Here is a 25,219-nt window from a genome sequence, read left to right on the forward strand (position 1 = left end):
AATTATTGTACGAATTTCTTTATAAAAGAGTCAACATGAAAAAAATGACAAAATGAGACCTTTTCCAAATCATAAAAAATGCAACAAACAAAAATGATGGGTTAATAATGGAATTATCATCTTTTTGGTGATTGCATGCGTAAAATTATATGAGCATGTGATATTATTTCACTATTTTTTTTGAATGTATTGGTAAGAATTGTAACTGGAAATTTAAATGTCAGAAACAAGTCATTTACATGATAACCCAAACTATTTAAAACTTCGGCATAAACACGCCACTGAAACCTCTTATTCTTTGGTGACAGTATTAAATCAATTACTTCTATCACACTGATTAAGTAACAAGAGGCCCAATGGGCCTGAATCGCTCATCTAGTATTAATTGCATACTTGTAATCTTAAAAGTGGACTAAAATACAGCTACAGGCAGAATATCAGTGTTTGATTCATAAGAACCTATTAAAAGATTTAAACATATGACGCCTGTGACCTAGAGTGTCGAACAAGGACATTAAGTTGAACAGAGTTTATTGACTTCCAACCCAGCATGCTTCTGGTAAAATATAATTCACCTTGGACCTTTTGGTTATACAATTGACCCCTGTCTCAATTGACCTTGAATATAAGTGAGTTCATTCATTTGAACAAACTTGGTAGCCCTTCATTCTAGCATGCTACTGGCCAGATATCATCATTCTGGGCCTTTTGGTTATCCAAAAGAAGTCGTTTAAAGATTTTAACATATTTGATCCCTGTGACCTTGAATATAGGTCAAGGTCATTCATTTGAACAAACTTGGTAGCGTTCATCCCAGTTTGCTGCTGGCCAAATATCATCATCCTAGGCCTTTTGGTTATTAAGAAGAAGTTGTTTAAAGTAAAATCTTGACACCGGAGGACAGACAGACGATGGACGCCGCACCACGGCATAAAACATCACACATTTTGACATTAAGCCTTACTTGGCACATGATCAGCAACAATACCCTGTATATTTTTTCCCCCAATGTCAATCTTATTCCTCAAGATAATGATTTTGTTTTTAATTAGATAATGTTGATCAAGGAGGGTATGAAATCAATTTATTCTATATAAACTGGTGGGAAATCAGTATCATAAAGGCTGTTATTTACATCAGTTTGATTTCAAACATTGTTATATCATAATTACAAACAATCAAATGATAATGAAATGGCACAACCATACCAGGACTACCACGACAATACTTCATCTATTAAAATAAATTCACAGCCATTTATATATCAGCTTTTCTTTTGCCCTGGACAGGTGTATCCACACTTTTCATGGTGTGAGATATCTTTGTCTCACCCTAGGGTTGAGAAAGTGGGATACCCCAGTCATAACAATTGTATGATGTCACGTCAACAATGTGCAGAGCCTGTAACATTAACGTTACAGTACATATATGACAGGGTCAACAGGGTAACAGAAAAATAATTATTCAGGTGAGATGGGGTATCGTGGTAAGACTCATATTTGACAACTTAAGAATCTTCCCCTTTGGATTGACATTCCCCTATCTCACCCCCAAGAAAGATTTTATAATTCTCACACACTTCACAGGTGCATACCTTTTTTGCCAGGTAAAGGTAAATATGTATTTACCTACCTAGAGGAAAACAGCTCACACACATTATTCTAACATCACAAAAACACTATCACTTGCCTCACCAGTGTAGTATTATTGCCTCACCAGTGTAGTATTATTGCCTGATCACCAGTGTAGTATTATTGCCTCACCAGTATAGTATTATTCCAGTGTAGTATTATTGCCTCACCAGTGTAGTATTATTGCCTGATCACCAGTGTAGTATTATTAAATGAATTATAATCTACCACACATTTTATGTTCCCTTCTGCTGGCACTATGTTTTGAGTTCAGCAGTACAATTTACTTTTATTATGGAAGAAAATCGCAGGAGAACAATGATCCTTCACTACAGTGTGATATAGACAGAGATATAGATCTCAACCGTCATGGTGAGGTTGTTGATGTTTACTACTCAGCACAGTGTTGTACAACCTTTTTTTTATCAACTTCAAATATCTTACCTTCGGATCAAACTTTCTCTGTCTACACCAGTGATAAAGACTCTATCAAACTTATTTTCGTGATTTTTTTTACCAGCAGATTGGACTAGACTACACTTAACTGACTAATGGATAAAATCATGAATGCATCATTCTGCTTTCTGCATAAAATATTGTAACACAAAACTAATTTTGTGTATATTTAGTAAAATATTGTAACACAAAACTAATTTTGTGTATATATAGTTAAAAAATTGTCCTTATTGTGTCTGCATGGCAAAAATTGCATACTTTCGGTATACAAATAAAACAGTTTTGATTAAGTCAATTCCTATAGTTATAATTTTTTTTACCCAAATGTAAAAAACCTGAGTTACATTATTTAACAGAGATCAACATGTTTGCTGCCAATTCTGTTGCAAGATTAAAACATAATAGAAAATAATGTAAATATATTGTCCACTGGAAAACCAGTTAAATCAACATCTATAAATATCATTATTAAGTACCAATCACAAATATCAATCAGAAAATACTGGTTAGTGTTTCATATAGCACCGGATTAAAACAATTTCACTTAATCATTTAAAAAAAATGAAAATTCTTTAAGACATTTTTTCCCCCCTACTCTTCTGGTAGAACTTTATACGGATTCATTATTCCGTTTGGATCAATAGACTTCTTAATCTGTTGCATCAAGCTTACTGCTGACTTAGATTTACTATGGTAGATAAAGTTTCTTTTCTTAAATCCGAGACCATGCTCTGCACTAATACTGCCACTGTACTTGGACACCCAGTCATAAACGAATGGCTCAATGTTACCCATCACCTCAGAACTATAAGTAGGGGAGGTCATGTTCAAATGTAGGTTTCCTGTGGAGAGAAAATAAATATAATGCCATTTATTAGTGAAATAGATTCTAAAAAAATCGTATGCAAGGGCACTCTTTAATTCTACTAATTTCATCCCATTTGTAAACAAAACTGTTTTTCCTACTACCAATTTAATGTTTTCCATGAAATACATGTGCCTTACCACATTTCATAAGAAAGACCATTTTTAAAAAATTAAGAAATATTCTTTACTTAAGGCTATGTTGCCAATTTTCCACAGATTCTTTTTCAATGCAACTTTTAAATGGTAATCCCAATGTTCCTCTGTCTGACAAAGGGATTGTCAAACATCTCCTTTTAAACATTTACAAAAACATTAAGTTTTAAAATTCTTACCATCCCCAACATGTCCGTATCCTACGACTCTGATTACAGACGACCCGAGCCTCTCTCTCATGTCAAGAACAAGATCGTAGAACTTGGCCTGAGGCAGGGAAACATCATACTTGTAACAATAGCCATCGTGTAACAGTCCTTCGGCCACTCTTTCTCTCAGTGACCAGATATCCTGTGTAACAAAACAAATCAACTGTACCTGTGCTTATAGATCTAGAGAAGATAGCATTTCCTGAAGACCAATTCTAAAATTTTATTTTTTTCCTACAAATTGCACTGAAAAATAAGCTTTATTCTAATTTCTGTGTTATAGTAATCACTTATAATATGATTGATATTGTGTGGGTGAAGAAGGTCACATTTCAACCCATTTGATAGGCTTTATCCTTGCATGTTGCAAACTAAAAATCAGGATCCCAGGCCTCAACCTAAAGAGGAAATCGTCTTAATTTTTAATACATTTGATTTAAGTGACACTGAAAGAGGTCTAAGTTGTTAATTTGAATATTTTTTTATAGCCCTGAACTCAGAAACCCAAAAGCAAAATATCAAGACTGTTGTCCTTATTATGCTTTTAAAGAAGTCTATCATTTTTAACACATTTGACCAATTTAGCATAAAAATAGGTCAAGGTCATTCATTTGAACAAACTTGAATGCTTACAACTTTGCAAACTCCTGGGCAAATATCATGACTTTAGGCTTCATCCTTCTGAAGCAAAGATGTTTGAAGTAAAAGTTAACTATGGAGTGAGGGCTGACACTGCATCATTGCATCAGCACATCATGCAACATGTAAGTAACCTTAACTTACCTTAATCTTAGTGGATTCTGTGACTACAGTTCCATCCAGTACTAAACCATCACACATCATGCAACATGTAGGTAACCTTAACTTACCTTAATCTTAGTGGATTCTGTGCCACAGTTCCATCCAGTACTAAACCATCACACATCATGCAACATGTAGGTAACCTTAACTTACCTTAATCTTAGTGGATTCTGTGACCACAGTTCCATCCAGTACTAAACCATCACACATCATGCTACATGTAGGTAACCTTAACTTACCTTAATCTAAGTGGATTCTGTGCCACAAGTTCCATCCAGTACTAAACCATCACACATCATGCTACATGTAGGTAACCTTAAGTTACCTTAATCTTAGTGGATTCTGTGACCACAGTTCCATCCAGTACTAAACCATCAGACATCATTGCTTCTAAAAACGTGTTCAGTTTTTCCTCATCGTGGTCACCATTGGAGCCAGAAGTTTCAATCAGAACAAAGAACGGAAAGTCTCCGATTGGTGAGGTCATCTTCAGGTTTTCTTTGTTGACAGCCACTGATGCCTCGTCTAGGAACTCGTATGCAGATAAAATCTCGGCTAACATACCTTTTGCTTGTTTGTATATATCCAAGACTTTACTAAAGCTCTCACAGCCTGTAAATGATAAACATATAATGTTTCTTTTTCTAAATAGAAAGGAAAAGTATGTGAAGAATATAAACCATATAGTACAATCATGTTCATGCAGCAAAATAAGAAAGTATTTTTAACAATTTAAAGATTTTTTGATTGACTTATTAATAGCATATCAAAAGAACAAAAACTTGCATAAAGGGTCCAACACCTGAAAAAGTACAATTTTAGTATATACCAGGAACCTTTCAACCAGACAAATGTTCATCCTTCACTAGAAATATCTATGTTCGTCTAATTAAATCAGCCTTCCACATGTAATTACAATATACGGTAAATGTGTACATATATTTGCTATCATGATAGACTCTCTCTTATTGCAAAGGGCGAAAAAGGCATAAACTATCTTCAGCGAAATTTTCCGCTATACAGTATACAAATAATTGGTTGCAAGGGAGACAAAAACTTCTCTGTCATTGTTGATATTATATCTGGATAATCCTATTTCAGCTGCTGTTAAGTGAAAATATAGCAGATCTAGAGTGGCCTCTCGTAGCTTTATGTTACTTTTTTACTATTTGCAATATAACAATGTGTGTTGTTCACATATATTTTCCGGCTTCCCAGTAATAATACACAAAAACACAGATTACTTTCAGAAAATTTCAAAGGTTCAAATATCAAACAGAAGCAAATTAGATGGGATTACAAATACTTCATTTTTTTACTGATATCAATATCTAGCCTCGGGCCAAAACAGTTGTAACACTGAGCTTTATCAATTTAAATTATGTATTTTTTATATATATATATATATAGTTCATACATTTTTTTTTATAAAAATAAAACCAGACTTAGTAGAAAGTTCATTCAAACTTTATTATTTAACAACAATTATGACACAAGCTTTCTTGACCAGAATTTAATCACTCTAGTTCGCCCTGATGGAAATCACAGGAGATCCTTATTTGGAGGAAACGGGAGCTTCACAAAAAAATCCACATGGTTGGGCAGGTGACTAAATACCTTACTATTTGTGACTGGGTTGCTATCTGATCTCCATTTTATACATGATACATACAAAGAAACTGAAAAAAGAAAACAAGGAAAGGACACGTGTTTGGCTTAGACACCACATTTAACTTACCCAGAAATGCTACACTGACAGCTGATGGTTTCTGCGGGCACAGGACAGAGGCTGCCGTGACAATCCCGAGAGTCCCTTCAGATCCTATAAATAGCTGTTTGAGGTCATATCCAGTATTGTCTTTACGGAGTGTTGACATACAATCCAAAATCTCTCCATTGGGCAAGACCTATCATAACACAGACAAGCGTGGAACATACTTTAAAATAACATGTAGTTATACCTAAGGCAGCAACTAACAGTCAACCTGAATTGAGAAGTATTCACCTAGCTAGATACTTATCATAAACACATTCTGGTCACCTTCAAACTTGGCTTGGACACCAAAAGCATACACGAATTTGCCAGATTCGGTAAAACCATAAATAAAAAGTCAAGAAATGTCCAAAAATCATATGTAACCACTCTTTAATCATAACAGCCAATTTGGTTTGATAACATTTATTGATTATATTATTAGGGTTATAGCTTTTCAATACAATATTCCTAAAATTAAAATTAATATCTGTATATCTGTAACCTTTGGTCATAACCTTTGATTTTCATCACATTGCTATTTAACTAGACATGTTTAAGTTTGATTGTAAACCACTAACAGTTACTCACAGCTTCCAGACCAAGGATACTGCCATGAAGAGACCCATATCTAAGGAGGCGAACACCGCCAGCATTTGTTGCTATATTTCCACCAATATGACAGCTGCCTTTTGCTCCAAGATCTAACGGGATGGTGAGATTGTAGTCTGCTATATAGTCCTCTAGGGTCCCTAGGACACATCCAGACTGACACACCAGAGATCCTATAAAGTATAACATACGAGGCTGTTATAACTCTGAATATCTCATGTCAATTAGTTATTATAAAGGTCCAGGTCTAGGACACATCCAGACTGACACACCAGAGATCCTATAAAGTATAACATACGAGGCTGGTATAACTGAATATCTGATGTCTATTAGTAATTATAAAGGTCCAGGTCTAGGACACATCCAGACTGACACACCAGAGATCCTATAAAGTATAACATACGAGGCTGGTATAACTCTGAATATCTGATGTCTATTAGTAATTATAAAGGTCCAGGTCTAGAACACAGTAATAATACAATGGAAATGGAGGGAAAGAACCAATGTCAAGTATGTATGAGAGAGTGTTTACATTTCAGGAGGATACAGAAGCACACTTTTGATAAGCACAGCAAATAACAAAAGAATAGAAGCAACTCCTAAATCTGAGTTTCCATAGCTGTATCGATACTTGTGCTGACTAGTTTCCACTTGCTAGGTAGGCCGTCAGCAGAGCACAGCTATCTGGTGATTTCATTAAGTCTCAAAGTAAACCAGTATATTATATTGTACTTATATTCACTTTAGGACTTTATGCCTATATATGGCTAGCAGGCATAAAATAGACAGCACAAGAATGAATAGTTATGGAAACCTGGGTTCAGGAATGGCTTCTTTCCTTTTGTTATAAATTGTTTTAATGATAGAAATAAGAGGTCAATACATACATACATCATGTCAAAGTGGCCTACTTTTGATATTCATCACCCAACAATACAAATGTGTCCCTGTGTGCCAAATATGGTAACTACAGGTGAAATAGTAAGAAGCATATTCATGGAATTTATATCCCCCGCTTTCAGGACATACTGTAGGTTAACATTATTGAGGTTAGGTTTAAACACGTTTGTATCGTGCTATTGAGACATAATGTTTAGCTTGAAACTTGAAGAAAAAAAGCCTTATCTAATATTTGCTAGAGTTATTAAGCTGAAACTGCAGATAATGACTCTGCAAAAAGGAGTCCGATTAAACTGGTTGTCAAACTTGTCTGAGCCCTTAATGCGTTGAACCCTGTTACTAAGTTTGAAGACAATCAGATACTATTTGCGAGAGTAAATGGAAAACGGAACATAATGATGTTTTTCGTTATTCAAGGGGCCATAACTCTGCCAAATGAGTACTGCTGAAAGTGGTTATCAAACTTGGTCGAGCCCTTAAGGCATTTAACCCTGTTGCCAAGTTTGAAGAAAATCGGTTAACATTTGTTGTAGTTTTTGCTTGGAAACGAAACGCAGCATATGATAACGCTTTTTGTTATTCAAGGGGCCATGACTCCGCCAAAGGGGGTCTGCTGAATGTGGTCATTGAACATGGCCAAGCCCTTAAGGCATTTAACCCTGTGACCAAGTTTGAAGAAAATCGGTTAACATCTGTGTAGTTATTTTACAGAAACGAAGCGTGGCAGATAATGACCTTTTTTCGTTATTCAAGGATCAATAACTCCGCCAAATGAGGTCCGCTGAAAGTGGTCATCAAACATGGCGGAGCCATTTAGGCATTTGACCCTGTGACCATGTTTCAAGAAAATGGGTTTACATTTGTTGTAGTTATTGCATGTAAACGAAGCGTGACAGACAGACAGACAAACCCAAATTAATATACCCTCGTTTTCGGTGAAAGCGGGGGGTAATGTTAGGAGGTCGGAGGTCAAAATATACATCACAGTGACCTACTTTGTTTTTGCATACCAAACCTGGTAACTCCAAATGAAACAGTTAGTATAGGAGGTGTCCCTCGACAAATGTTTGGGGTGGAAGGAGAGATGAAAGACGGAATACTGAGAGACAGTGTGCACAGTTCTAGTGCCCTCTGGTAGCTAGTACCAGCTGAAACTCAATAAGCATGAATCAAAATTAATACTTTTTAGGGTGATTAATAAGTTCAGTGAGCAAATCGTTACTGTTAGCAGTTAATTACCTGATAATTCATCAAGACTGATAATCTGGTTAAGGAGTTGAGTGGACACCACAACTTCATCAAACACAGGAACACTTCCACCCACTAATCCTGTGTTCCCTCCCTGGGGAACCACTGCTAGGTTATGTGTGTTACAGTAATTCAAAATGGCAGAAACTTCTTCTGTTGTCTTTGGTCGTAGAACAAGCTCACTGCATCCTGGAAAATGTCCATATCATATTCAAACAAATAACACAACACATTTAAATGTCAAAGTTTAAAAATTATTATGATGTTGATAATAGCACCCACACTCTTTATGTTACAGTAATTCAAAATGGCAGAAACTTCTTCTGTTGTCTTTGGTCGTAGAACAAGCTCACTGCATCCTGGAAAATGTCCATATCATATTCAAACAAATAACACAACACATTTAAATGTCAAAGTTTAAAAATTATTATGATGTTGATAATAGCACCCACACTCTTTATGTTACAGTAATTCAAAATGGCAGAAACTTCTTCTGTTGTCTTTGGTCGTAGAACAAGCTCACTGCATCCTGGAAAATGTCCATATCATATTCAAACAAATAACACAACACATTTAAATGTCAAAGTTTAAAAATTATTATGATGTTGATAATAGCACCCACACTCTTTACACATCTAAGATTGGTAATCTTCTTCTTAGTCTCACAGAGCATCAAGAGATTCTTCTTAGATATTCAATTCTATAAAGGCTCATTTCTCATTAGTTGTATATTATATGTAACCATTATAGTGTTACAGGAGCGGAAAAATGCATGGCCAGACCAGGGTTCTAACCTCCAAACTCTAAACGGACGTTCTACCAATTGAGCTACCTGATTGCCGGTGACTAACCCAGTGCAGTTCTGCTACATTCCTCCCTCCTTTTTCTAAGTCTTCGCCCCCGAAGACACAACTATTTACAGCCCAGGTTTGGGTAACCCCTTGCCAAGCATACACAAAATGCTTGGCAGAAGGGTTGGTCACAGGCACCACCGTAACAGAAGCGGAAAATCCACAGCCAGACCAGGTTTTGAACCCGGGACCCGCCAAACTTTAGACGGACGCTCTACCAATTGAGCTACCTGCATGGTTGCCGATGATCGACCCAGTCCAGTTCCGATACAAAAGCAATCTTCCTGTTAAGATGAACGCCTGTAGGTTGTGTGCTGCATGGTAGCCTGTCCAGTCTGTGGCCTTGAAGCAGTCTGTTTTTAAAATATCAGTTATTTAAGATAGAACTTTATTCCACTGCTTTCCCGTAGATACCTAGGAGTGTAAAAACTGCATGTCCCACCCTATAGATATATATGGCATAAGAGTACACCTAGTATCCCTACTAATACTGTACAGCTGATCCACTCACATTAATATGAAAACATACGTGTTACCTACCATTCCAGCTAGGGGTGCTCCTACTACAGGAGGGAACCACAAGTACAAGACAAGATGGCTGAGACCCTTAGACAATGGTATTTGTCTGATCTTGCCCCCCCCCCCCTCATGTTTGAGCCTCAGATTGGGTGCCTGCTGTGTATGAACTAGAGTTGCATGTTTGACCATGAACATGGTCATGCCATACTCTTCTTATGATCAGGCTGGCCTCCAACATCCAAATGCGAGGATAAGAATTTGTGATCTAAATAACACGGTCATATTTAACTGTAACAATATCAAATTCTCGATCTGTGTGCAAAAATAAGTAAATTAATATAGAAACCACTTAGGAATGGGACTGGGTCGATTGCCAGCAACCCAGTAGATCAATTCATTAGAGTGTCAGTCAAGAGTTCACACCTTTGCAGGTTAAAACCCTGGTCTTGCCATGTATTTTTCTTTCCTGTTACAGTGGTGCCAGTGACCAACTTTGTTTCAAGTATTGGGTTTACTTTTTGGTAATTATATATAAGGGGATACCCAAAATTGGGTTTTGTGTCTGGATACAATGACTTAGAAGAAGCAGGGATGAATGTAGCAGAATTGGACTGGGTCAATCGCCGGTGATCAAGTACATGTAGGTCAATTGGTTAGAGCGTCCATCTAGAGCTCGGAGGTCCTTGTTCGTTTTTGAATCCCGGTGTTGCCGTGCATTTTTCCTCTCATGTTAAAAACGTCACATAAAGGCATAACTATTACAACGGTATTTTCCCCTCCCTTAATATGATACGTTAACGAAACGTTACCTCTACATGTCCTCAGCCAGTCTGTGTTGTAACCTTCGATTTCGGAGGCATCAGCTAATACCCTTCCAGTTCCGGGAAGCAGACGTTCAAAGAACTGCACATCAACGTCTCCGAGAGTGGAGAACGGACCTCGCTTCAAATTGGGGTAACGGGTCTTTGTCAGCACTACCGATTGACTTCGTCCAGTTGAATGAAACGCCCGGCAACTGTTGTAGGTGTTTCGTGTTTGTGATTTCGTTAAAAAGCAACATAAGCGAGGAAATACGTTGTGAATTTTCATGTTGACAAGTGACGTTATCTCCAGATCGCTTTCGTTTATCTTGTTCCGAACGGTTTGTTTGGTACGACCACGGAATTAGATTATCTAAGTCCGTGGTACGACAAAATTATTCGTTTATGAATTAAGAACAAGTCCAGCAATTTTTGTCTGAGTATGTTACTTATTACGGTTTCATGAACTCAATATACATTTTCTCTAGGCTGCCTCCGCAGTAAAGAATTTTAAAAGTAGAGAAATCGGTCTAGTTGCATAAATGAAAAGCATACAGGAAGTTCTTACTGAGTCGATTTATGTTTGATTTAAAGCGTTGAGTTTCCTTTCGAATCAAACGTTAACGTGTACCTCGTGTTACAAAGATGCTGAATAAAACGCGGATAAAAATGCGGTTAAAAAGGATGAACCATTGGAAAGTTATGCTTTGATGAAAGTATTACAAAAGATATGATGCTTGCCCTATTACGAGGTAGGACATTTGATTAAAATTTGATTGCAATGACATATGTACATTGTACTCTGGGTGGTTACATTATTCAGGTACAGTAAAAAGTAAAAAGGCATGTTTCAAACTAAACGTTAAAGCTAACCAATGCTGGTTATTATACATGTAACGTATACCTCTACTTGCGATAGTTATCACAAATATTTATCAATTAATAATGTGGCAGGTTGAATTATTATGTCATTATTATATGTAATCATTGTTATAATTAATGTCTTGTTTGAATTTTCAATGAAGATTAACATGGGATTCCTTAAAGGTCCTTCCTGTAATGTGATGATGTGTGCTGCCTTGATGTTTGTGAACATGTGACATGTCTTTAATTATTATCATGTATTAACATGTGACAGACTATAGGGATTTTGATTGGACAAGACTAACCTGAAGTTCTTCCACTTAGGCTGTGTCCTGGCTGCATTTGGTGGTAAGTTATACTATTTTATACTAGTTTTGGTAAATTATTGTACTCCAAGATTATAACATTAGGTGTAGGCTCATTCTGTTTAACGTTTAAATAATGGTTTAATTATAAGTATATTTGTCTTCAATTTATTAACTTGTGTAATGGGCAGTTACCGCCATTGTGCTTTGTCTAGAATACAAAGATAACTATTAAATAGCTTTATACATAAGTTTCTAGTGAATAATTAATAACTACATACAATCAAAAAAGAACACGCCCACAAACCGAACGGTTGTTTCAGCGTGTCACTCACTGCATCTGGCTCGTCGATTGGTTGATAGAACGTTTGAGGTCGGTGTCGCCTTGTTTTCAGAAGCAGTATACAACATTGTATCTTTTTCGGAGACTTGTTGTTTGCGCGCATTGTCAACCTAAGATTACGTATACACGTACATGTATATGGAAATGTAAAATTTACATTGCATGTACATGTTTCAAACCATGTGTCATGATTTGAATGTTTCGTTTGATGTGTACTTATCCACATTTTCGTGAACTATAATGGTATTTCTGATTACAAGAGGTCAAAATGAAGAACATTATAAATTCTTGGAAGCTGTCCATACCGGCCGCTGCACTGAAAAGTAACATCATAGAACGGTGCAAGATTCGACAACTCATTCACTTGACTTTTCTAACGTTTACATGCAAATGTATACCTGTTAAATATATTTGTAAATGTTTCAAACGACATACATACATATCTTTATCAATAAACTGCCATATTAGACTGTTTCGTTGAGCATATCCACATGCTATTGCGTACACAGGGACTTGACACGTTCTTATTACACAGACTGAAAAAAATACCTTTCATTCTGGGTCATAGGAACGTGTCAAGACCCTGTGATTGCGTACATAAATATGCGAAAATTGCATGATTTTTTTTTATACCGGCAGCATGTATTTGCTTATACGTATTCCCTGTCTTGATAAAAACTAAACAGTTTCAATTGTAATTCCAATATTTATTCAATATTGAACAAAATCTTAATAAAAACGAAACAATTAGGTATCATTTTCCGGGGAATTATCTCCATGGATACGCTCCATCGAGAGTAACACTGCAGCTGACATTCGTGGGTACACAATGTACTATCGGCACACAGGTTATCTAACGTCACTGTACCCAAATCGGGACACTTTTTAGATAAATATCAATGTTCTTTATACAATACTATACTATCAGTTCCAAAAATGTTCGTTCGTTTTCCATAAATAGATACTATCCACTTTTTATTTTTATCACAATTTGATATTTCGGGCGCGTGGTTATATAAAAAGAACGCGAAAAACCATCAGAGTTACGTAGGCCAAACCGGCGTTACTGTACCCTGGAAGGGACACTTCCGGTATTTTGGCGAATATTTGGGTTTAAACGATCAATATCGGCAGAAAATATGCATAGTTGAAATATTTTGGAGTCAACGAGGGTTCTGATTAAATTTTTCTCCAAACTCTCATTAGTTTTTATAAAATATATAAAATACTTTGGAAAATGATATCTAAATAAATAGCGTCGCACGGTACGTAAATCAGGAAAGTCTTGTTTTGGTATTTATTCTTACCTTTAAATTGTTCATGCAACGATAATCAGCAGCCAAAATAAAGCTTAATACAGTTTAATTGTCATGAAAATTATTCTCACATAAAACTGTATACATAAAAAGTACTCCTTTGCATTGAATTACAGTTTCTTGCGCCGATTCTGCACTTACTTTTATTATAAATTAAAATGCTATCGTTTTCGTGCACATCAATGTTATTATATAATTTACAAATATATTTAAACACTTTAAGTGAATGAGTTGTTACTTTTCAGTGCAGCGGCCAGTATGGACTGCTTTCAAGCATGTGTAATATTCTTCATTTTGACCTCTTGTAATCAGAAATACCATAACAGTTCACGAAAATGTGGATAAGTACACATCAAACAAAATATTCAAATCATGACACATGGTTTGAAACATGTACATGCAATGTAAATTTTACATTTCCATATACGTGTATGCGTAATCTTAAGCTGACAATGCGCGCAAACAACCAGTCTCCGAAAAAGATACAATGTTGTATACTGCTTCTGAAAACAAGGCGACACCGACCTCAAACGTTCTATCAACCAATCGACGAGCCAGATACAGTGAGTGACACGCTGAAACAACCGTTCGGTTTGTGGGCGTGTTCTTTTTGAACACGGCTTGTTGACGCCGTAACGATTTTGATTGTAAAGATGAATATTCTTGCTAAAAGTTCCATGTCAATATTGTTTTTAGAGGTGAACCCTTTGTCTCTGGCAATGCCTAAAAGGAAAACCAATTTCCGTATAATAAGGAAGTCAAGTTGCTAGAGATTGCTTCAAGGTCAAAGTAACCGTTAAAGCAATTGCACCATGTTTTAACATGTGAACATTGATACCGTTCTTCTATCACGATCACTTTCCAATTTGATATTGATATAGTTCAAACGCACGTATGGAATAAATGACTTCATTGAACTTAACTGTTTGTTCTTGCTTAGAGGGAGGATTTAGAATTTAATTGTCATTTTGAATGCCGTTCGTTTCTTGTGACTGATTATTCGGTAACGATTCAGGAACTACACTTTCCGGTCATTTGTTCTTTGTCACTTAAATTTCCTCCTTACCGCTCAATATTGAACCGTTCATGATCAGTTACTACAAAGTATTTGAATTTTATTTTCATTTGTAAGAAATATAATTCTAAGTATTGGCATGCATTACTAGAACTTAGTTGTGTACTTCATATTGATTCAGGTACATATCCGTTCTACTGTCAAGTATGAAATCTGAGTTGGAAAAATAACCTTTTTCTTAATTTTGTTTACAGGGTCCTGCTCATATTTTATATAATCAATGTTAGCTTTTGTTATAACTCATAAACTCTTTACCATTTCACAAAAAATGGACTGCGCTCATAAGCATTGCTCCATCAATAAGTATCTTCTAGAGCAGGGCCTTCGTTAGGTGCACTGTTTGTGACACACTTACTGACCCTCCTGTCTAATTTGTGCCACACATGCTCGTAGGCTGTGCTGTGGACAATGGGGGGACTTAGCAAAGTTAGGGATGTTAGCAATGTTTTTGTCGCTTTGAGTTGGAAATATCAAAATTAATTTGCTCTTAGAGTATTAACCAAGTATTTTGTAGTGCTCTTTGAATCAAAGAATACAAAGTACGCCTTAGATCAGTCTTTGGAAAGAATACATGTGTAAATTTATTAGTAAATTGTATTTTGGTGTACGCAACTTTAGCCTTTGCCAAGGCAGTTAGAGTTAGCTCCCTTAGCTCCCCATGCTAGTTCCGGTCTTTTAACAGCATTAGCAGATCAAGATGGCAGCAGCCTCACAGTGCTTTATATAAATATAAAATCCAGCGACATCGCGATGAACGCTTACGATCTAAGAGAGCGATCAAGCTCACTAATGACATTCCTCCAAAATTGTGACAGCGAGGAGACCGATGATAATGTACATCGGAAAGAAAATGCTTCTCAATCTAGTGACGAACATCAGGGTGATGATGGCCGTCATGGTGCCTGTGGAGGCCCACCACCATCAGCGATGAGTGACAAACCAGAAGCCGAGCTCGAAAAGGAACTCGATAGTTTAAAAGCGGAGTTAAGAAAAGGGGCTCTCTGCAAGGAGATCGAATATTGTCGGCGGAAAATTTATGAACAAAATCGCCCCTTCGTCTCCGCCCCTCCACGTGATCGCCAGGAGGGTGGGTCATCAACAGAGAGAGAAAGACCCAGCACTTCAGGTATGAACAATTTAATTGACTTAAATTTCCAGACACTGCTGCAGAATGTGAACAATACAAAAAAGTCTAAACCCCGCCTTGTACACAATTATCTTTGGCGCGATCCCACATTGATAGACGAGGACGAAATCGTCACGTTCACCACCACAGGGGTCAAAGTAAACCGTAAAATGGACAAAGATTACTACAAAATCAGCGTTGAACAATGGGGCTATGGTAATAGCAGAATTTTAGAAGAAATGATCGAGGCAAACGAGGTGGATGTTCGTGGTATCCGTGACTACCTGGATTATACAAAAACGATAAATCGACTCTTCAGCAAGTATGTGCGCGGCAGTGTTATGCTGTATGACCGGGAATATCGGGAGGCCTAACATAGTGAAGGTTTTCGATGGGGAACGCCACAAACCGCGATACAGAACTTTCAACTTGTACCTAAGCCAAACAACCTGACTGCTCAGGTACTTCAGGGTACGACGGTAAATTCAAAACGAGAGGGACATCGTCGGGAACGGTCGACCCCAAGAAAACGTGGCCCGTTTACTCCGGACAATCAAGAAATATGCAGGAAATTTAACAATGACGTGTGTGATTATAAATCGTGTAAACTTGCGCATATCTGTTCGGTGTGTTATGCGGAGCACAGTGCGATTCATCATACAAAAAAGAGATATATCATGATCAGCCCAAGCATGAGGCCACTGTAAATAATGTACATACTAGCAACAAGTTGAAATTGGAAGCCTGGCAGTCCCTCTTACCTGCGGATGACTTTGATAGGGAGTTTATTTTAGAGGGCGTGGCTACCGGTTTTCGCATTATCGATGAAGGTCTAGAGAAACACATCGTGCCCGTGGAGGAAGAAAACTATGCCTCTTGTAAACAGTTTTCTGGTCTGGTCCAAGATCAGATACAAAGCGAAATAGCAAACGGTAACTATGTGATAACTGAGACAAAACCAGTGATAATAAGTGCGCTGGGGGCTATTCCAAAGTCAAAAACAAAGGGCAGACTAATACATGACGCGAGTCGCCCTACTGGTAAATCTATAAATAGTTATGTCAAGAGTGACTGTTCGTGTACTTATATGGACCTCCGGCCGGGAGGCAGCCAAACATATATCACCTGGGTGCTATTTAGCCAAAGTGGATTTAGCGTCGGCTTACAGATCAGTAAATATCCACCCATTGAATTTCAAAGCAACAGGTTTGAAATATCATTTCGATGGAAATGACAATCCAACATATATGTATGATACAAAATTGCCTTTTGGGGCATCCAAAAGTCCACAGATCTTTCAAAAACTCAGTAGTGCTGTATGTAGAATATTAAAATGTAAATATGGTTTCACAGCAATTGCCTACTTGGACGATTTTTTAGTGTTTGGCAATACTTATATTGAATGTTACAATGCTATGTATAGATTGTTACAGCTGCTGCGACAGCTGGGTTTTGCGATTAACTGGTCCAAAGTAGAAGGTCCGGTAAGACAGATCATTTTTCTAGGCATAATGGTCAATACAATAACAATGACTTTTTCTTTGCCTAATGACAAGCTTCAGAGTTTCTCAGACGTGCTAAGGGAGTTTTCGGTACGAAAAAGGGCAAGTCGCAAGCAGCTTGAAGTATTAATAGGTAAATTAAACTGGGCGTCACAAGTAATAAGTGGGGGCCGCACATTCCTGAGGAGAGTCATTGATATGAAAGACAAACTTTGTGCCAATTCTCATAAGATACTTTTGACACCGGATTTTTTCGCGGACATAGGGTGGTGGATTTCATTCATCTTCGTTTTTAATGGCAGCTGCACGATTCATGACCCAAAACCTGTCACATCATTACAAACAGACGCGTCGTCGGACGGCGGGGGAGGTTATTTTAACGGTGATTATTTCTATGTGAATTGGAAATTGGATTTACCTCCCTTGGCCAACGAACATATAAACGTGAAAGAGTTTTGTGCAATATTTTTTGCTTTTTGCCGCTGGGACAAGGTTTTGTGTGATAAGCGCGTCGTGATCTACAGTGACAATAAGTCTGCAGTGTCTTGGATAAACAAAGGCACTTCGAGGAACAGTCTAGTCATGCATCTGATACGTCATTTGTTTTGTATTTGTGCTATAAACAATATCGCTCTCAAAGTCATTTATTATCCATGAGAGTGGAACCGAGTTGCGGACACGTGTTCTCGACTACACGAGAGGGACAAATTATCGTTATTGTACTCGTTGCTTTCTTCCCTTGCCTACAGTGACTTTTGTGTACATGAACTGTCTCAACATAATTATTATGTCTCTATTGTTTATATGCTGTAGGTGGTTCAATGGTGGAGGAACTGGAGAGAGCTGCAATGAAATACAAAGACAAGGCATGGGCTAGTACTAATATAATTTCAACCGGTTGACGGTTTAGGAATTAGGATGAAATTATTTTCTCTTTGGTATGAGAGTAGCCAATAGGTGGCTCTAGTCGTGCTACAGGTGTTCGCACGTGCTGAGATAGTGTATATACGTGTCATTCAGGCGACACAGGTAAAGCCGTGCACACGTGAATTTTTATAGAGAGAGTTTTCGGTATACAGATGGAGGGCAGTGGTGCGAATACTGCTAGCAGTGTTACGTTAAGTGACATTTTTCAACAATTACAGAGTCAGAAATGTGAAATGAAAGCATATTTAGATACAAGGCTATGCGAAATTCAAAATGGGAGAGATGTCTCTAAAGAAATTCAAAAGCTGAAAGAGGACAAAGGTATTACCTGGAAAGGTGAGGGGAATAAGCAGCAGTATATGTTCAATACGGACCTGTTGGAGGAAGTGAATCAAGCGCGGTGGGCTATTGAAAATAAGAAGGAAGAATACTGCTCTGAAATTTTGAGTCGAGTGGTTGACAAAATTACCAAAAGGAACAAACTAATAAGAATAGCAGATAGTTCTGAGGCAGGGTGGGGGACAGTCAAAGAGTATATGGCCAATCCTCTTGCTAGTGATTCTGACGACGACAAGAAAATTTCACGCGCCGAGAATAAGGCTGTGAAAAGGTTAAAGGATAAGCAGAAAAAGAAGAAAGACGTTTTTCTCAACAGACAGAGGTCAAAGTATGGATATCAAGGTCCTAGTTTTGCGGCGGGAGCTCCGGGTCAGGTTTCTACTTCTGTGCGGCATTCTGATGGGAATCAGCTTTTTCGTGGCCAGCGGGGAAACCAGGGAGCCTGTTTTGCATGTGGGGATTTCCGACACTTCAGGAAAGATTGTCCAATCGTTAACAAATCAGCGGGACAGTCCAGGACTGGGACATAAGGACACAGAGACTCGAGAGGCTCAAGTTATCAAAGATAAGTATAGTTTATCAAATAGTGATTATACAGGAGCCTGTGCTAGTACAGAATTTACTAACGACTATTTTGAATACGAACAAGGTCAGGCTGACATTTTAGTAAAAAGCAGATTAAAAAATAATGTTGAATTTTGGAAGAATATTGGATGTTCTGAGTTTGTGTTGGACGTGATTGATAACGGTTATAAAATTCCATTTTATTCCGAACCAGAACAAGCAGAATTTAAAAATAACGTGTCAGCGTTGAAAAATGCCGAGTTTGTGGAGAAAGCTATTTTCGATCTAGAGAAACGTAAATTGATAGAAAGATGTGAGGAACCCCCATATATGACAAATCCATTAACTGTATCGATTCAATGCAATGGCAAAAAGCGTTTAATTTTGGATTTAAGGGAGGTTAATAAACATTTGTGGAAACAATCCGTGAAATATGACGATCTACGTACAGCTTTGTTGTATATAGAGAAACATGGGTGGTTGATAAAATTCGATATACATTCGGCGTATCATCACATAGATATTTATCCTCCCCACACCAAATTTCTTGGTTTTTCGTGGACTTTTGGTTCTAAAAAAGTATATTTTAAGTTCTTGGTGTTACCCTTTGGTCTGTCTACAGCGCCATATATTTTTACTAAAGTCACTAGACCGCTCATTAAGAAGTGGAGAGGTGAGGGTCTACAAATTTTGATGTATTTGGATGACGGATTGTGTCATAACACTGATAAGTTTGAATTAGTAGAACAGAGTGCAAAAGTTAAAAGTGACATTATAGATTCAGGTTTTGTGCCAAAAGCAGACAAATCTATGTGGGATCCTGTACAATTCATGACTTTTCTCGGTGTAGATATTAATACTTTATTAGGAATTCTTTGCATTCCGGAGAGACGGGTAGAGAAAGCACGTATGTGTGTTATTGACATATTAAAAGTTGTGTACAAGGGCAGGTCTGTTCATGTCAAATCTCTAGCGAGTTTTGTTGGTCAAATTATGTCGATGAGTATAGTTTTGGGCAATATTACTCAGCTGATGACTAAATGTGTCAGTATGAGTATTTTAAAAGCCCAGTCGTGGAATGATAGAATTTTTGTGGATGATAATACTATAGCTCAGATGGAATTTTGGATTAATCACATTAATTGTATTAATTCTAGAGAAATCCAGTTTTCCCCACAGTGCAATAGAATAGTATATTCTGATGCCAGCGGCACAGGGTACGGTGGGTATTGCGTCGAGTCACCGGTGGGCGTGGCACACGGTGTGTGGACTGAGAACGAGGCGTGTCAAAGTTCAACTTTCAGAGAGTTGATAGCTGTATATCGAGTGTTGTGTTCACTTGTTCATGTACTGAGAGGGACCAGGGTGAAATGGTTTTCAGATAACCAGGGTGTGGTGGCGATCGTAGAGAAAGGAAGCATGAAAGCATCTTTGCAAAATATAGCACTTGATATTTTTGTGCTTATGATACAAAATCAGATATCATTAGAAATGGAATGGGTTCCTAGAGAAGAAAATGTTTGTGCTGATTTTATCAGCAAAATTGTCGATGTTGACGACTGGGGTGTGTCTGAAAATGTTTTTCAGTTGTTTAATGACATGTGGGGTCCTTTTGATGTGGATTGGTTTGCTTCCTGGTATAATAGGAAGGTGCCTATATTTTATTCTAGGTATTGGAATCCAGGGTCTGTAGGCATTGATGCATTTTCAACAAGTTGGACTGGGAAAAACGGTTGGTTTGTTCCACCAGTGTATCTAATATCAAGAGTTATTAGGTATATGCAAATGTGCAAAGCGTATGGCACGCTAGTCATTCCTTTTTGGAAGTCTGGTAGGTTTTGGCCATGCTTGTGTCCGGACGGACACCATTTCATAGCAGGTGTTAATGAATACAGGTTTTTACAAAGAGAAAAATGTTTTTATACATCATCTAGATCGGGGAAAGGCATGTTTGGAAATGCAGATCTAACATTCCCGATGATTGCGTTACGTATTGATTTTCGGTAGTGGTTTAATAGATAAACTGAATTTAAGTGAGAAATGTAGCATAGAAAATGATATCAATTTTGGTGAGAAACGTGTGATACGATTGATTTGATTTAGCCTACTTTTGGTGATAATAGTATTGTGGGATTGATTTAATTCAACCAATTTTTGGTGAAATCGTGTTATACGATTGATTTAATTCAACCAATTTTTGGTGAAATCGTGTTATACGATTGTTTTAATTCAACCAATTTTTGGTGAAATCGTGTTATACGATTGATTTAAGTTAACCAATTTTCGGTGAAATCGGATTATACGATTGATTTAATTCAACCAACTTTTGGTGAAATCGTGTTATACGATTGTTTTAATTCAACCAATTTTCGGTGAAATCGGATTATACGATTGATTTAATTTAACTAACTTTTGGTGAAATCGTGTTATACGATTGATTTAATTTAACCAACTTTTGGTGAAATCGTGTTATACGATTGATTTAATTTGACCAATTTTTGGTGAAATTATGGTATATATATGTGTGTGGATAATTGTGCAAGTGGTTTAAGATGCTGAATTTGTACAATATGTGTTATCATACATATAAAGGTAATTATTTTGGAATTTTATTTTCTATTTTTTTACATTTAGCGACACGTGCTTTGAAAGATGAGTATGATATGGTACCGGATCACCTTAAAGACTTAGCATTGACGGTTCCACACTTGCTACAGGGGTGTAGAGCAGACAGTACCGTTAGGAAATATTGCCATGGTTATTTGCGATGGAAACAATGGGCATTTCAAAACAATTTTGAGGAACAGGATATTTTTCCGACGAAACCGTTCGTTTTTTGCATATATTTATCTTATTTGGTTAGAAATAACGGCAAAGTTGGAAGTATTACAGATGCACTATATGGTATAAAATGGGCACACAATATTGTAGGTAAATCATCACCCACAGATTCTTTATTAGTAAAAAATGTATTTGAGGGAGCGAAACGATTGTTAGCGAAACCTATTAGGAGGAAGGAACCAATCACCGTGTCAATTTTGAATAATGTATATGATAAACTCTTCGATAAGAACAATTTGTATAATCAAAGAATTTTAACAATGTGTTTATTTGCTTACTCAGGTTTTATGAGGAGTGCAGAGGTTTTAGCGTTACGGAGGTCTGATATCCAGATACGCACAACACATTTAGAAATTTTCGTGGAGCGGTCGAAAACAGATGTATACAGAGATGGTGCATGGATTCTTGTGAGCAGAACGGAGTCGCGTTTGTGTCCAGTGTGTAATTTTGAAATTTATTCCAAGTTGTCTGGGATTTGTGATGATTCCGAGGAATATGTTTTTCGTAATGTTACGAAGAAAGGCGACAAGTATGTGCTTAGGAAAGCTAATAAACCGATGTCTTATTCGCGCTTTCGGGAACATTTCATCGAGTCCTTTTCTGCTTTTGTGCCCGACATTAAAAGTTATGGATTGCACAGTTTTCGCGCAGGTGGAGCTACTGCTGCAGCTAATTGTGGTATTCCGGATAGGTTGTTTAAACGCCATGGGAGATGGCGGTCTGAGACAGCCAAAGATGGGTATGTTAAAGACAAATTTGACGAAAGGTTAAGCGTTTCTCAACATTTGAATTTATAATTTATAGAATCGTGACAGTTTTAGTGTGCGTATCTGGGATTAATTCTATTCATAATATAGATTTGAAAACAATTTTCCCGTTCTTTGAGTTTCATCAGTCAGTGCCTATGTCGCTGGGAAATACAAGATTTTGTATTTGTGTTATTATTCCTATTGGATAATAATTTAGGAGAGAAATATAATTTCAACCGGTTGACGGTTTAGGAATTAGGATGAAATTATTTTCTCTTTGGTATGAGAGTAGCCAATAGGTGGCTCTAGTCGTGCTACAGGTGTTCGCACGTGCTGAGATAGTGTATATACGTGTCATTCAGGCGACACAGGTAAAGCCGTGCACACGTGAATTTTTTGTTGTTGTTATTTATAAATAAGTAGGGTAGGAGTGATGATTGTGTGTGAGATGTACACTTACACTGTTGTGTTGCTGTTTTTTGATGATTATATGTAAATAAATATCAGTCAGTGCCTATGTCGTTGGGAAATACAAGATTTTGTATTTGTGTTATTATTCCTATTGGATAATAATTTAGGAGAGAACAGCATCCACTTACCGTACACATATGCAGTGCTACTTAACTTTTAGCGGAAGTATTAACTGTACATCAGTCCTTCAACTATACGTCACTTACCTAGCTAAGGTTCGAGGATTTCGGTTCAACACTATCCAACAATATCTCAATATTGTGGTTCACATGCACAGACTATCGGGTTTTGGGGACCCTGTGAACAAGGACTTTCAACTCAAACACCTACTCCAAGGTAATAAGCGCGAGCTGGGTACAGCCCAGTCACCAGTGGGGGCAATTACACCTCAGCAGCTTCATAAAATCAAGTCGACCTTGAACTTTACCAATTTGTCGGACATTACGTTTTGGTGTGCAATCTTAATTGCGTTTTATGGGCTCCTGCGCCCTGGGAACATTACGACCACTGGCGCATTTGATGGAGACCGATATGTTCGTCGCATATATCTCCCTTATCCCTGGGGATATTTGTTGTGTTTACGCCAAACCAAGACTATACAGTTCAGGGAAAAACGTGTTGAAATCCTACTGCCCAGAACGGGGAATGATCTATGTCCTGCTACAGCGCTCAAATGTCTGTTGCTTATTACAGAGGCAGCAAATCCTCTGGGACCTCTCCTCCTAGTTAACGGTGGTTCAGCTCTCAGCTACAAGTGTTTTTGTGATAAATTGCGCAACTGCCTATGTCAAAAACGGGAGGCCACTCTTTTCGTAGAGGAGTGGCCACTTGGCTTGCCAAGTTAGGGGTCCCACTTGACACCATCAAATCCATTGGTTATTGGGCAAGCGATGGTGTTTAGAAACATAGAAACAGATTTTTCGCAAAAATTGATAACGGCAAGAGAGTTTGGCATGTCATTGTGTTAAGGCATCAATGTCCAGAAATTGCAAGGGAAAGGGGCTTTTTGTGTGAGTCTAAGATTATTTTTTTTTTTTTTTTTTTTTTTAAATATTACAACAATAACGACCCCCTTAAATAATTTTCTCCTAAATACAAGAACTGATTGGGTTGGGGATATTTTTTCATGATTTTTGTTAACTTTATTTTTTGAAAAGAAATAATTATTGCTTATGTTAATTGTGGTTGGGATAACCAAGTGAATACAATTCTGCCCTGTGGACGTTTGTATTTGTTGATGTTTTCCACAAACTTTAGCTAGTGGAGGTTGAACCAAAGCGTAAATTTATTAGTAAATTGTATTTTGGTGTACGCAACTTTAGCCTTTGCCAAGGCAGTTAGAGTAAGCTCCCTTAGCTCCCCATGCTAGTTCCGGTCTTTTAACAGCATTAGCAGAGCAAGATGGCAGCAGCCTTACAGTGCTTTATATAAACCCGCCCACCCACCCTATTTTAATATGGGTAAGCTTGCAAGATTATATTTGGGTAGTATTACTTGAAATATTTTTATGCAGTACATATATACGTACACATGCGGTTACTCCCCAGTGTGTTGGGGATATTTTTTCATGATTTTTGTTAACTTTATTGTTTGAAAAGAAATAATTATTGTTTATGTTAATTGTGGTTGAGATAACCAAGTGAATAACATTCTGCCCTGTTGACGTTTGTATTTGTTGATGTTTTCCATAAACTTTAGCTAGTGGAGGTTGAACCAAACGTAACGTTTTCAGTTAGACTAAAACAACTGTATCTCCTCCTGTTACGGTGAGACCTCTTCGTGTCTCTGTTTATAACTTTGAATGATTTCAGGAGATTCTTTGTTGTTTCAAACAAACGATACTCTTACTGTCTCACTGTACTACACATACGATACTCTTACAGTCTCACTGTACTACATATACGATACTCTTACAGTCTCACTGTACTACATATACGATACACTTACAGTCTCACTGTACTACACATACGATACTCTTACTGTCTCACTGTACTACA

At 37.3% G+C, this 25,219-nt stretch overlaps 2 protein-coding genes across 3 annotated transcripts; one reads left to right on the forward strand and one right to left on the reverse strand.

Annotated features, from left to right (window-relative positions):
* Nucleotides 1-811: 811 nt before the first annotated feature.
* On the reverse strand, nucleotides 812-11,153 carry LOC110450560 (D-2-hydroxyglutarate dehydrogenase, mitochondrial-like). Its single transcript, XM_021498155.1, has 7 exons — nucleotides 10,810-11,153; nucleotides 8,622-8,819; nucleotides 6,462-6,655; nucleotides 5,856-6,024; nucleotides 4,443-4,729; nucleotides 3,287-3,458; nucleotides 812-2,929 (listed from the first exon to the last, which is right to left on the reverse strand). Exons 1-7 carry the CDS (start codon nucleotides 11,087-11,089, stop codon nucleotides 2,679-2,681), a joined length of 1,551 nt encoding a protein of 516 aa, XP_021353830.1. The 5' UTR covers nucleotides 11,090-11,153; the 3' UTR covers nucleotides 812-2,678.
* A 7,244-nt stretch (nucleotides 11,154-18,397) lies between these two features.
* On the forward strand, nucleotides 18,398-21,869 carry LOC110450567. Of its 2 annotated transcripts, none has more exons than XM_021498167.1 (2): nucleotides 18,398-19,162; nucleotides 21,790-21,869. In XM_021498167.1, exon 1 carries the CDS (start codon nucleotides 18,411-18,413, stop codon nucleotides 19,125-19,127), a length of 717 nt encoding a protein of 238 aa, XP_021353842.1. In that variant the 5' UTR covers nucleotides 18,398-18,410; the 3' UTR covers nucleotides 19,128-19,162; nucleotides 21,790-21,869. The 2 variants fall into 2 exon arrangements, with proteins under 2 accessions (XP_021353842.1, XP_021353849.1); XM_021498174.1 differs by lacking the exon at nucleotides 21,790-21,869 and having other exon boundaries at nucleotides 18,398-18,498; nucleotides 18,553-20,106.
* Nucleotides 21,870-25,219: the final 3,350 nt, after the last annotated feature.

This window comes from Mizuhopecten yessoensis, unplaced genomic scaffold, assembly GCF_002113885.1.
Source record: "Mizuhopecten yessoensis strain PY_sf001 unplaced genomic scaffold, ASM211388v2 scaffold523, whole genome shotgun sequence".
Classification (NCBI taxonomy): domain Eukaryota; kingdom Metazoa; phylum Mollusca; class Bivalvia; order Pectinida; family Pectinidae; genus Mizuhopecten; species Mizuhopecten yessoensis.

Coding starts and splice junctions, on each gene's coding strand:
- LOC110450560 (XM_021498155.1), bottom strand. CDS start 11,089: ATGAAAATTCACAACGTATTTCCTCGCTTATGTTGCTTTTTAACGAAA. Junction 8,820..10,809: donor CTGGCTGAGGACATGTAGAG/GTAACGTTTCGT, acceptor GACATTTTCCAG/GATGCAGTGAGCTTGTTCTA. Junction 4,730..5,855: donor TGTCAGTGTAGCATTTCTGG/GTAAGTTAAATG, acceptor TATCATTTACAG/GCTGTGAGAGCTTTAGTAAA.
- LOC110450567 (XM_021498167.1), top strand. CDS start 18,411: ATGGAGGGCAGTGGTGCGAATACTGCTAGCAGTGTTACGTTAAGTGAC.